This window comes from Lethenteron reissneri, chromosome 9 (genome assembly GCF_015708825.2).
Source record: "Lethenteron reissneri isolate LAM-NWPU_2019-01 chromosome 9, ASM1570882v1, whole genome shotgun sequence".
In the NCBI taxonomy this organism is placed as follows: Eukaryota; Metazoa; Chordata; class Hyperoartia; order Petromyzontiformes; family Petromyzontidae; genus Lethenteron; species Lethenteron reissneri.
Window position 1 is genome coordinate 8,814,606 of NC_083787.1, and position 14,358 is coordinate 8,828,963.

The 14,358-nt window shown below is 48.5% G+C and overlaps 1 protein-coding gene across 3 annotated transcripts; it reads right to left on the reverse strand.

Moving 5' to 3' along the window:
- Positions 1–358: 358 nt before the first annotated feature.
- On the reverse strand, positions 359–11,446 carry LOC133339491 (cytochrome P450 1A1-like). 3 transcript variants are annotated; one of them, XM_061547630.1, is made up of 8 exons: positions 11,427–11,446; positions 10,734–10,826; positions 8,875–9,754; positions 8,154–8,277; positions 6,974–7,063; positions 5,950–6,073; positions 4,944–5,030; positions 359–4,029 (listed from the first exon to the last, which is right to left on the reverse strand). In XM_061547630.1, the coding sequence occupies exons 3-8, from the start codon at positions 9,727–9,729 to the stop codon at positions 3,741–3,743; spliced, it is 1,569 nt and encodes a 522-aa protein (XP_061403614.1). In that variant the 5' UTR covers positions 9,730–9,754; positions 10,734–10,826; positions 11,427–11,446; the 3' UTR covers positions 359–3,740. The 3 variants fall into 3 exon arrangements, with proteins under 3 accessions (XP_061403614.1, XP_061403615.1, XP_061403613.1); XM_061547631.1 differs by having other exon boundaries at positions 10,734–10,806; positions 11,427–11,445; XM_061547629.1 differs by lacking the exon at positions 11,427–11,446 and having other exon boundaries at positions 10,734–11,413.
- Between the last annotated feature and the right edge of the window lie 2,912 nt (positions 11,447–14,358).

A 14,358-nucleotide genomic window follows, 5' to 3' on the forward strand; every position in this document is an offset into this window, starting at 1 on the left:
TTTGTAAACAATGATCGCTTGTAAACAATGATCACTTGTTTAACAATCATCGCTTGTAAACAATGCTCGTTTGTAAACAATGCTCGCTTGTAAACAATGCTCGCTTGTAAACAATGATTACTTGTAAACAATGATGACGTGTAAACAATGCTCGCTTGTAAACAATGATCACTTGTAAACAATGATCACTTGTAAACAATGATCACTTGTAAGCAATGCTCGCTTATAAACAATGCTTGCTTGTAAACAATAATCACTTGTAAACTCCGTCACACTTTCCCATTGTAACTTTCTCTTTTGACGATAACATTGGTGATTCTCTGCTCAATTATGTAGGTGTAAATATGACACAAACACATTTGATACAATTATATATCACCGGAGAATGTTTATTAAAGAAAAATACATGGGATGTTTCGTAATTGCATATGCGATTGTACAGCAAACCATAACAATAATACTTAGTGATCCCATTCCTTGAGAACCCTGCACAACACGCAATATCTGGACAAAATTAGTATGTTTAACTTCTTTCGCACCGTACGTAGCCAACCGTGATAACTGGAGATGCGGGAGACGGACAACAAACGAATCACAAAATAACTGTTCTAAAGAAATACATTTTCAAGCTAGATTTAAAAGTGCATAGCTCCAGTGGCTACCTAATATCGAAAGGAAGAGCGTTCCAGACGGTTGCAGAAGCGCATCTAAAAGCGCGCGATCCAATGACCGTCTTTGTTCGATAGTTCGCTACACAAAGTAGGAAAGATGATTAGCAGCGGGGTGCTTCAGAAGAGGACCGCGCCGTAGACACCACTCTACACCACACTACTCTTAATCGAGATTTGAAGTTTTCGTGACTGCAGGGATCCATACTTTGGTTCTTTCGGTAGTCACGTAGGTATAAAAATAAAATAAATCACGACGTTTCGGGCGCAACACAAGCGTCCGTCATCAGGTGGGACAACCACAGCAAGAAACAATTGCTGAAGTGGGCAAAAGGGCTTCTGCAACAAGAGGCTATATAGGTAAGAGAAGGGGGGGGGAGCCAGGGAGGAGAGACAGGGAGGGTGGGAGTGTGGGGTAGGGGGAGTGGAGGCTCTATCTGGCCCATAGGCACTACTCTACTCTATCTAAAAATGTGTCTAAATGTTTGTGTGTATCCCTTGTGATGTTGTAGGATGAACGTTGAGATTTATAAGGCCACGGGGTGACCAATAAAGTCTGACTTGGTCTGTCATAAGGTAGGCACTGATAAGGGGTTGACAGGTGTCTATATAGAGTATATACAGAAACAGGATTTCGTCGTCAGAAATGATGACTTCCCAAGCTGTCGCCATCCCTCATCATCATGCGATGTAAACATCGAAACTGGATCGGGTCAGAGATGAAGCGTCAAGGAAGAAGGCAAGAGTGTCACCCATCTCTGACAAGCTGGAAAGGAGGGGAAAAAAAAGAAGTCAACTCGGATGGATAGAACGCCGCGCAAGAAGAGCGGAGACCCACGCGAGAAAAAAGGTGGTGATCACCGGGGCACCAGCGTGGAGGGCATGAGGGCAGGCGCAGGGAGCGGTGGTCCAAGTGGCGACCTCGGACCACGGGGCGGAGGAGTTGGCCTAGGACGGCGATGTGCGTGTGTGTTGCAGCGCGAGGACGCAGGGAGGCAGAGCCCCCTTCCCTCGTGAGGGAACATCCGTGAACACTTACTGGGCATCTGTGGGGGGAGCAGAGGCGTAGCTAGGGGGGGGGGGGGGGGGGCAGGGGGGGTACAAATGTCCCCGGGCGCCAAGGTAAAGGGGCGCCAAAATGAGGCATACAACGTTACATGATAACTTGTTGCGGCGGGCGCGGCAGCCTGAAACTACTGCACAAATCTACACCTCAACCTAAACTTTAATATATCCCGCCACACACAGCCGACATGTCATGTAATTACATTTTGGCATGTGATTAAACGGGGGGGGGGGGGGGGGGGCGCCAATTTTATAGTTCGTCCCCGGGCGCAAAATATCCTAGCTACGCCATGGGGGGAGGGGGGGAAAGAGCTTTATCGCTCAACGGATTCCTCCTTCGTCAATAGGTGTTCTGGAACGCCAGGGAGGAGACGTTCGTTGCGAGGGCTCGCACCGCGGCGCGACTGCCGAGCGCTCGAGGGACGGCGAGAGACGTCGGCGCCCCGTAAGCCGGCTTCTCCACCACGCGGCGGTGTGGAACACGCGGGCGGTGGCTGATGGCCACGCATTTGGGTTAAACTCATCGACGTTTGTCTCGGTCCGTTAAGAAACCGGCGCTCTTTGGTGCGGTCGAGGTGGTATGGTGTTCCCGGATTCCTCTTTCTCTAACACCCAACTCCTCTCTGCTGTCAGAGAATCAGGAGTAATGGTTGTGCACACCGTTTGTATTTTCACTCTCGTATCGTCGATAGTTTGACCGCACTCTGATGTCTGATTCAGTCTTTAAATAAGCTTTTCATTTCAATGTAACTATTCACCAGTAAAACTACACGAATTTTCTCCTGAAGTCCTCTCGTGGCTGGCAGACCTCGACATTGGAATATAGCTCCTGAACATATTGCCACCATATGGCAACATATCGATAAAATGGAGGTAACACTGGATGTCAATGGGAAGGACATTATCGTCCATCACTGTGGCACAGAAGAGGTGGCATTCTATAGTGGAGATGACAGGTTGATAAACGAGCCTTAGACATGAGTGAGAAACATGCATTTAGATTATTTTGCTGCTATAATTTCAACAATGATAAGCCACTTTGTTGAGCTATCATTTGTGGCCAGGTCGCTTCTGAAAAATAAGTTCATACCTCAGTGGGCTTTTCCTGGTAAGGTAAAAAAGTTGTTTATTTTAATTTGTATTTTTTTTCCAGTGAAATGTTTACCTTTCCTTTCGATTCAAGAGCCGAATGGCTCACAGGCTATACCTAATAAATGAAAATAAATTAAATGAACTCCTATTGTGTTGTTTGTATTGTTTGTTGCAATGTTCTGACATCTGTGACAAAGAGCTTCATAGCTCATCCGATTTGAGCATTTTAGCTCATTGGATTTCTCCAGTATCAATAAATATTCTGATTCTGAGGTTGGTAAAAAGAAAAACATTGAGCTTGTTCACATTTCACTTGTGTCCTGCACAAACTGCAGGTGGTGCCCTCCGTGGTCTCTCCAACAGTGACACAAAAATCGTATTGCGCATTGCGAAGAGGGAACTGAAAACATCCTTCTGTTTCGATTGAAAGCTTTCGTGACTGCAGGGATTCATATTCTTGGTTCTTTCGGTAAAGTCACGTAGAAGGGAAATAATAAAATAATAAAACTATTAAATTCTCACGACGTTTCGATTGCAACACAAGCAATCATCATCAGGTGTGAAAACCACAGCCAATAGAGCAGCCCAAAAACACATCGTCTAAACTGCTCTGCACTGGAGCGTGACGGTGCAAGCAAGCACAGCAGTGCAAGATCCCAAGACTTTGGCACAAGGGGGGAATGAGCGCGATGTTGTGCCCGAAGACAATGACCGGGGCGCCTGTGTGTCTCTACAAAAAAAACACGCACACACACATCTGTAATCAAGACTCCCTGCAGTCTTTCACTTCGTTGCCCCATTGTACATTCGTTGCTGTGGCCGCGCACACACCCCGAACGGTTCAATCGCCCGGCAAAAAAAGCCAGCTCTCGCAATCCCACAGCGTCCGCCCGGCCAGCACCGGCAAGCGTCGGCTCACGCCCGCGGGGACGCGCACACGTGAAAGCGCGGCGGCTTCATCACCAGGGCGTGCTGCGGGGTGATGCTCGGTGTGGGCGTGCCGGGCGGCACTCGGAACGACAGCCCCTGGAGCAGCGTGACGAGGACCACGAAGAGCTCCTGGCGCGCCACCACGTCGCCCAGGCAGCGGCGCTTGCCCAGGCCGAAGATCTGAACCTTCTCCACCATCTCCTTGTTCACCTCCTTTCCGTCGTGCGACAAGAAGCGGTCCGGATCGAACCGCTCGGGGTCGCTCCATACGGTCCTGAACGCAGCAACCGCACGTGAACAGCGCGCCAGACGAGGGTCAGGGTGTGGTCTACGGGGAGAGACGCGAACTTGGGACTCGTGGCATACAGCACTCTGGGCTTGTCAGAGATGCACACACGTCCGCATTTTGTTGCGGGGCGTCATTGAGAGAAGCTTTTTGCTGCATTTCGCTCGGAGGTTCAGTAAATACTGCTCTGAAAAACTGCAATCTCCTTCGGTGTTCAATCTGTCACCCAATTCAAGATTAATGTACTCCGCCTCACGACACAGTCTCATTTGATTTGGCGCTTTTGTGACTGCAGGAATGACTTTTTGGTTCTTTCGGTAAAGTCGTTTCGATTGCAACACAAGCAATCGTCATCAGGTACAAATGAAAGAGAAAACAAACCTAGTAAAAGTTAGAAATATAACGCAATACAACACAGATAGTTGACCGTTATGGTAGCCGACTCTCTGTGTTGTATTGCGTTATATTTCTAACTTTTACTAGGTTTGTTTTCTCTTTCAATTGTACCTGATGATGATTGCTTGTGTTGCAATCGAAACGTCACATCATATTATTTAAATTATTATTTTCTATAACAAATCTGGCTGTGACGGTCCCACCTGATGACGGAAACTTGTGTTGCCTCCGAAACGTCGTGATTTTTATTATTTTATTTTTATTAATTTTTATTTCATTTTTTTTTACCTACGTGACTTTACCGAAAAAACGAAGAGTATGAATCCTTGCAGTCACGAAAGCTTCAAATCTAGAATTATGATTTTCTCTTTCTACGTGACTTTACCGAAAGAACCAAAGAGTGACACAGATTTAATTTCCCCGCACGTGACAGTGGCATGTATATGCAAGCAGTATACAGTGGCGGCATGCTGCCTTGGTGTGTGTGTGTCTCTGGTGGGGCTTACGGGTCGTGGTTGACCTGGTGAAGGTTGACAAACACGCACGTGTCCCGAGGGATGAACATGCCATTGAGCACCACGTCCTGCGTCGTGCTGTGAACACGGGACAAGCAAATGACGTCGCGCCGACCGGGGAACTCCCAACAGTTGTTAGCATCTTACGTTCCTCGTACTGGATGGTGAGGTCTGAATTAAATAGCATTTGAGACAAATCTGGATATTCAGAGGCATCCTGAACACCAGCAGTCAAACTCTTAGTTTTTTCGGTAAAGTCACGTAGGTAAAAAAATGAAATGAAAATTAATAAAAATAAAATAATAAAAATCACGACGTTTCAGAGGCAACACAAGTCTCCGTCATCAGGTGGGACCGTCACAGCCAGATTTGCTGGCCTTGACCGGGGTCGGACCACCAGACCAGCCAGATTAGCTGTGACGGTCCCACCTGATGGCGGAGACTTGTGTTGCCTCCGAAACGTCGTGATTTTTATTATTTTATTTTTATTAATTTTTAATTCATTTTTTTACCTACGTGACTTTACCGAAAAAACTAAGAGTATCAATCCTTGCAGTCACGAAAACTTCAAATCTAGAACCAGGAGTCAACCTTCCCCTACCCACGGGACTCAATTCGCGTGACCCATCATCACGCTAGATCCGGCCGCCAATTTCGCGAAACCAAGGGAAACCCGGAACGCGACTGCGGAGAACCCGCGGCCAAACCGATAAGAGAGCGTTGGGAACCACCGCCAACTTTGCAAGCTCAACGGAGGCACAGCGGTGGCCTTGACCGGGGTCGGACCACCAGACCAAAAAATGGTGACGAACCGCTCAACCAAACCCATCGCAGCTTTGCATGCGACCAACGCGATTTTTAAACCCATTATAAAACAAATATGTCAAATCCACTATGCAACCAGGTTGACTTCCTTAATCGGGGTGCCCCGAGTCGGAGGGCATCGTTGCGTTGCCAGTGGCGAGGTGCCGAGGGTTGGCGGCGAAACGCCGGGCACCTGTGTGGGATGGTGAACGGGACGAACGCGGAGTGGCGGAACGTCTCGGTGAGGAAGGCCTCCACGCGCCGCAGGTTCCCGCGGTCCTCGAACCTCGGAGCGCGGTCCCTGCCGATCGTTTCGTCTGCAAAGGTGCACACGTTGCACATAAGAAAAGCTATCTTCTTGGTTCTTTTGGTAAAGTCACGTATAATGGAAATAATAAAATAATAAAACATAATAAAATAATTCTCATGTCGAGAAGACAGCGTCTGACAGACCTGTTCTCCACCTGAGGACGGCTGCTTGCGTTGTGGCCAAAACGTCGTGAGAATTATTTTGTTTTATTTTTATTATTTTATTATTTCCATTCTACGTGACTTTACCGAAAGAACCAAGAAGATGAATCCCTGCAGTCACGAAAGCTTTACATCGAATTTTAAGAGAAGCTACTTACGTTGAGATTGCGTTATTATTCGAGTTCAATTGCGTCCTTCGGTGCTTGCGCTACCAGAGCAGATTATTTTGAACTTTTTATAAGAATTTGTATGTTATTGCCAAATTTTAAACTTAAAAATAGTATAATATGAAGGACATAATCCCTATATAGTCGTGTCATTAGCCAATATATTCTTCCAAATATAAATATGCAATTTAAACGTTTCGAGTCAGACTTTAGTTTTGAGGCTTGAGCGATCTTGGAGAGATGTCACAAGACCAACATCGTTATACCTTACACCGCACGATGAACAACATAACGACGTGAATAAAAAATATAAATCATTGCTAATTAGCTAACTGCAGTTAAAGAGCTTATTTATACTGGAAGCACAGCAAAGCGCAAAGAGACTACAATAAAAAAAACGTGTATTACGTATTGCAAACTGATACAACGATATGAAGTCATATTGTGAAGTTTTACAAGGCCTCGTATCGTCAAGAGTGACATTGCGGTCGCCAAAGTTACTACGGCATCATTATCATCATCAGTCGTATCACGATCGGGAATTCCGCATTTGTCACGAGCGGAAGCCTGGCACCTCACCGATCTCTCGCTGCAGCTTGTCCTGGACGTCGGGATGGATGCAGAGGTACAGAAGGCACCACGTCAAGCCGGTGATGATCGTGTCGAAGCCTGCGTGGAGCGCACAGGGAACCGAGCTCACCGTTGGCTGTCCGGGGGTGACGATGGCCGGACGGAAGCGGCCGCGGCCGCTGCCCCATGTGCTCTACACCTTTACTGCCCATGGCCGGCGTGAGCCTACCTGCGATGAATCGCACGTACGATTGTGCGCTCTGCTACGCGTTGCTGTAGTTGCTACGAGGAGCCGGGTGCGTTTTCTTACATTCCCATCTCCTGCCGCGTGCCTCACGTCAGAGGTCGCAACCGGGTACCCGATACCCGTACCCTACCCGTACCCGGTCGGGTACGGGTAAGGTACGGGTACGGCCGGGTACGGGTACGTGTACCCGTTTGCGACCCTGGTGCGGCCGGGTACGGGTAAGGAATCAAGGAATCAAAACCCGTTTGCGACCTCTGCCTCACGTGCTCCCAGCCCAAGCACCGCTCGCTCTGGAGTTACTGGAACAGGCTACCTTCGGCCAGATACACCAAACTCGACATGGGAAATCAAATTAGGCAAGTAATCGATTACTCTAGCAATTACCGCGTAAATTCTTCGACCACGGTTTGGGAAGAGAGAAGAAACACCAATCTCGCCTCCGTTCCTACGTGTGCCGCTGGACGGGAGGTGACGGGCGGGGCTTGGTGACGTCATCGGCATCACTGCCCGCGTCACGCCAGGCGTGGCTGGTAAGGGGTTTCCTGCCTACGCGAGGCAGCGGCGCGTGTGGGAGGGGAGGGGGTGGCAGCATTTTTAAAGGGCCCCGAGTAATCGATCACGGAGCAGCCGATTACAATTAGCGGAAGATGTTATGGACATGCACGCACGACGTACGCCACACACACGCACGCACATTGGCCACACTCACATACGTCAGATGCCCTCCCATAGGTATTAACAAAAAAACTACGGAGCTGGTGTTGGCCAAACGCTGCTGAAATTTCTCAGTTGGGATCGCACATCAGCAGCAGAGGCAGCGTCGGTCCCCTACTGCACAAAAAATAAATACTTGGCTGGAACCCTCCCGGAAACAAAAATCTTGAGCCTCAAGCGAGGCTTTCGCGGGTGAACCGAGCGACCACAACGTGGTGCACTGCTCACCGGCACCGAAAATGTCGAGCGCCGTGGCGACGACGCGCTCGTCGCTGAGGCCCACCTCGCGCAGCGCGTCCTCCTGCTCGGCGCACATGGCGATGAGCGCGTCCGTGATGTCGCGCACGTGGCCCTGCACGCAGCGCGACGTCACACCGACTTGCAACGGCGTTCACATTCAAACATTCAACGTCGGGACGGGACGGGGGGGGGGGGTAGCAGGACACGGGCCGTGGGTAGAACAGCGATGGAGGACGGCCGCGAGAGGAATGTGACAGAGACGAGGGGAAGGGGTCTACTGCGCAATAGCATCGGAGTCTGGTTCTGGTGGTCATGCAAGTGGAGGTCATGATCGTTGTGGTGGTGCTGCTGCGAGCCATGATTGTGGTGGGAATAGTTGTGGTGGCCAGGTGGTGATTGTGATCGTGATGGTAGAGGTGCTAGTTAGGGTGGTTATTGTGGTGGTGGTTGTGGTGATGATGGTGGTGGTGGTCATCCTCTTCACGTGGCCTCAAAGTGCACCTGGCCTGGCACAGGCGCCGTGGTAACTCAGTGTCGAATGGCGGCTATTGGCATTGGTCATCCTTTATAGCCTGACGACGGTTACGACAGCACGTGGAGCAAAACGTCGGGCATCATGTCAAACGGCGCGCAGTAAAACCCGAAAACACATCAGAGAGCGATTGCTATTAATTTCTAAATTAAAACAAAACCATTGGCATCACCGCACCTCTTGGTAGGAGTGGTAGTGTTCCTTGATGTGGCCTTCCATGAAAGCCAAGAGCCGGGCGGAGAGGACTTTGAGTGCCCTTAGCTGAGCATTCGGCACGTGACGCAAGACCGGGAAGAAATCCACGAGGTTCCCGGCGCCCGACAGCTGCGACGCCTCTTCGTTGAACCCCACGATCTGCAGGAACTTCGGGTCCCCGTGCGGGTAGCGCTTCCCGAACACGAGCGCGCACATCACGTTGGCCACGGCGCACGTGATGGAGGGCACGGGGTCGAAGCCGCCGGGCTGCGCTCCGCCGCCCTTGCAAGCGAGCAGCAGCCGTTCGGCCTCCTCGCATACGTGCTCCTCCAGCAGGCACGCGTAGCCCGCGGCGCGTGCCGGCGCGGCGCAGAAGTTCCGCAGGGCGCTCCGCGCCAGCCTCTTGTGCGCCCTCCAGCAGCCGTCGTACGCGCGGGTGAACGTCAGCGTGTCTCCGTTACCGACCAAGCTCAGCGAGTAGAACGGCGGCCGCCCCGCGAACGCGTCGCCGTTCTTCACCAGCGCCCGCTTGATCGTCTCCAGACCGCTGAGGACCACCACGGGGACGGAGCCGAGGTGAACGCGGAACACGTCCCCGTAGCGATCGTGCATCCTGGTGAGTTTGAGGTGGGGGTTGGGCCACAGCTGGAGGATGTTGCCGACGATGGGCCAGCAGATGGGGCCCGGGAGGGGCCTCGCGTCGCCGTGGCGCCGATGCGCGGAGCGCCGGCGTCGGACTAAAGCGACCGCGAGCAGCAGGCCGAGCGCCAATAATGAGAGCGTGAGCCGAGGGGCGGAGAGGAGGGCGTACTCGTCGTGTAAGCTCGAACTCTCCATGGCGTGACTTCCTGCGGGAGTCGGCCTGCTCAAGCACAAAGAGGAAAGCGACGTGAACGTTGATTACAGCGCAATAAGCGCGCGAGGCACGATTTGCACGGGAGAGAAATGATGCGCGCATTGGCAAACGTCCATTCGGCCGTAGGGTGCCCACGATGTTTTACGCACAATCAATATTTGGAGTTTTGTATTCCTTCTAAAGGAATGCTATTTAATGAAATGCGCGCTCTTCGTCTTGTTTGTTTGCATTCCTTTCGAACTGTAATTATTCACTCGCGCACAGTATTACACCCTGGAGTGAGATGTCTGTGAAGGTTTCCCTTCACGTCGATTAAACGGTACCGAGTTAGGGCTGGAGTGGTGGCAGAGGAGCGAGCACACCCTGCCCCCCTGAGTCCCGGAAATCCGAGTTCGATTCCCGGCACACGGCGAATATCGGTGGCGAGCGTTGTCTGAACCGTTCCTGTGGCTCCGCTCTTGACTAAATATGCACTTGAACGGCGTGCTTTATTTGCATGTTCATATTCTTGGTTCTTTCGGTAAAGTCATGTAGAAGGGAAATAATAATATAATAAAAATAAAACAATACAATTCTAACGACGTTTCGATTGCAACACAAGCAATCATCATCAGGTGTGAAAACCACAGCAATAATTTTTTTGAAAAAAGTGGCGGTTTTTTAAAAAAATTCTAGCTGTGGTTTTCACACCTGATGATGATTGCTTGTGTTGCAAACGAAACGTCGTGAGAATTTACTGGTTTTATTTTTATTAGTTTATTATTTCCCTTCTACGTGACTTTACCGAAAGAACCAAGAATATAAATCCCTGCAGTCACGAAAGCTTTAAATCGAAATGTATTTGCATGTTGTTTAACTTTAAATCGGAAAGCAAATGTACGATCACACACCTTCCTTGGTGCACCTGCCTTACACAAACTTTGTATTTCATTTAACAGCACTTTCAAATACAGCAGCTTCAATATATTCACACACACATACCTACCTCGGTCTTAACGATGCACCGTGATCAACATCGACAGTGCTGCTGCTTGACGTTTTGGGTCTTCACTCACCAACTGCGTGACCACAAGAAGCCCTTGCAGTGACACAAGTGGCTGATAAAAGTAAGCCGCACAATCGTGTTGCCAGGTCGAGAATATGCGCCCTCTAGAACCCAATTGAGTGCCGCTGGGATGCTTTCAATGTTTGACTCGTGGCGGAATGGTGGGCTTCAGGGTACCTTACACAGTGTTCGTGTCGATATTGCACGTCTGCAAGTACTGTACTATTAGAGCATTGTAATAACGACCACCTTCATTTCTAATTTGTTTTTAAACCATACACGGATTAATGTTCATATCCACATCAATTACAATTGCCCGTTCAAATACGAGCGTTGGACAGCCCCTGCCGCCAGCGGTATACATTCCAGGGTTCTTATAGCGTGGGTCGGTTCTCCCACATGATACAGCACAACTCTCCTGTACACTTTCTACAACGCGGTACATATTTTATCGCCCTTCCGAGGGTGATGATAACCACCACCCGCCAGTGAGACATTTCATTTGTTTAAAACCCGCGATTATTTACGCGCGACGAGCACCAACCACTCAGCCAAATGAACAATAACATCGTAATATATTTTTTATGCGTGTTTAAAAAATATAACAATTTAAAAGAACATCACGTAACTCACCGAGCGCACAGCGAGACGCACTCGGAGTGGTCACCCCCCCCCCACGCGCCGCCTTATATAGACTTGGGGGGCGTGGTCACGGCACGGTAGGCGGTGCATCTAGCGGTTCCCCGACCAATGGGGTTGCGGCCCCAAAAAAATCACCATCGACGTCATCATCAGCATCATCAGTAGCGTCACAATCCCACGAAGACGCAGAATCAAACGAGAATATGAAAAAAATATATGAAAAATAAGAAGAGGGCTTTAGCTTTAGCTCTCTTCTTACTTTTCTTCTTACGAGAGGTGGTGTTAAGATGATCAAACACTACATAGATACCCAAATAGGTGCCGGAGACAGCCTTCTAAAGAAGGGCTTCGAAATAAGGCTGCTCTCTCTCTCTGATGTCGGCCAATACGTTTCAAAGGCAATGCTTAAATAATCATTATCAGAGGATGTTTGTTTGACATGTTCACCACAAGTTAATGCAGAAACGATTCCTTGCAAAAGTTTTTTTTATTTGGTGTTTAAAAATCTTTACACCGCCTGTATTATTGCCAGATAGAGTAAGAGCTTTTCTTATTTTTCATACTTTGATATTGGCAACAAGTCCCATGATCACTATGGGGACCTCATTTGCCAGTAAAAATATGATAATTGGTTCTTTACCCTTCTATCTGGCAACAAAACTGTCAGTTTTGATATCAAATGAGAATATTTATTCTTGCTGCAGGAGGAATCTGATGAGCCATAATTATTTCACAGGTGTCCAGTAAAGGGGGGCAGGTCAGAACGTTACGACAATAAACAATAAAACACGATAGAAACACAAACTATAGGATACGATATAAATTATACGATATTCACGATCACGATATGACGATTATCGCGATATCCTCGCAACATTACAAATTGTACGTTAACGATGTTTTTGTTTTGATTTTACTTCCAGGCCGCATACTGCACTGTAGAGGTTCACTACAGAGATGTGTCACTACTTGAATATTGCATCAGCGCCTTGTGGATCTGGTGGCTCTAACTGTGTGAAAGTCACGCGTAAAGCATTCGCTAAAATGAATATAATTTTAAAAAATCGCATCTGCAAATGGGCTCAGTAACAGTGCACGATGGAAAACCATGAGTTTCCAACACCACGGCACGGAAGTGTGTACAGACATTGTTGTTGTTATTGTTGTTGTTATTGTTGTTGTTTGTTATTGTTATTGTTTGTTTGTTGTTGTTTGTTGTTGTGTTTTATCATCAAGTACAGATTAAAGCACCACGCTTGGGAAGCGACTGCATGGCGGGAGGGGGAGGAACGCGGCTATTTTTTTTGTCAGTGCACAATTTCGCTCCTGGAAGTTTCAAAAATTATCGAGGCAGAATTGCAGGAAATAGCAGCTGTCAAATTTAATATAATTTTTGAAATGTGAGCGGCATACAAAGCCGAACAAAAAGCAAATGACTCTGCAGTGATTAACTCTGAAAAGATTCAACAGACCAATCAATGCATGTGCTCTTACTCCTGCAGTTCTGGTGATGGTTTTACCCTCACAGCGAATTATTTTTTTATAAATCTCTCACAGTCCATCTCGACACTTAGTGAAGAGGCCAATTCAAGCAGTCGGCAACAACTCAGAGAATTAAAAGTTTAACCGGCTACGAATTCCCTCGCGAGCATTGATTTTCTTTTACTCCTACAACAATTCAGACTCCGATGGCAGCCTCCAGCTGCCCTCTATCCTTCACAGGACAATAACTCAAAAGAAACCCAGAACTTAGTGTCTCGCAGAAATGTCCATTCAGACGTTCCCACTGTTACATCACTCGCGCGTGTACCCAGCTCACTCCGAGGCTAACCACGCTCCCTTATACACTGAGTGGTGCGTGTACAAACACATGCAAAGGTCCCCCGTGTAGCCTCAATAGACTGTTGGGGCAAGTGCTGTGAACGAACACCTCGGTGAGTGTGCTCGCACACACATATACATACATACAAAGGCAAAAGACAAATATCCCCCGTGTAGCCTTAACAGACTGTTGGGGCAAGTGATGTTAGCGAGCATACAAACTCTGCGGTGGGAAGGATATCCCTAAAGTAATTTCTGCTATTTTGTCCAGATAATTTTATAAATGTGAATTTTGATTAATATGTTTTTTTTCTGACTTTATGTGAACGAAAAGACACAAATTCGCCAGTTTTCCCATTGAAAATAGGTACATTTCTAAATATCACTGTCCTGGTCACAAAAGCAAAGTTTGTGGGGAATAACAGCCATTTTCTATACTTTTTAGGCATAAGCATTTACGAAATAACACTTATACTACCCAGGCACAAAAATTGTGTTACATCGTGTAATGCGATCATCCTTCAGGATGCTTTACATTTGTTCTCCCCGCCTCAAGTTAGGAATCCGACACCGCGCATGTGCGAGTAACTCGTATAGACTTTGAAGTTCCGGACGTGTTTACTTTAACTGCGCTCGAAACTCGTGTTTAAAACTTGCCTCCTCCCCCAAGAGGCTTGGGCGCATCGAGGTCACAGCTGTGGAACCAAGCGGCTGCCGAGATCCTGGGATTGACCGGCGCGTGCACCCTCTGTGTGTGCGCGTGATTCGGGTCTCACGCTCACCGTGTTTGCGGGTTCTCAGCCCCGCCATCACGAATACGTGAATTTGGTTTTGCACTCGAATTTTGATTTACAATATAGGTGTAGAGGTGTAATTGCGCATGGCTACGAAAGGTGTCGTGTGATTATGCATGGCCACGGATGGCCAACAAACACAAAGGGCGGGGTTACGGCCGTACACAGGGGTGGCGCTCGCACCGACGTCCGCATGTACATCCCCCACGGGCCCCCCCTTGGGGGCAAGTCCTATAAAAGGGGATGAGCCGAAAGGCTCGGGAGTGGGGACTCAGCTTTAACCAGAGAAGAACGAAGACCTGCTAGTA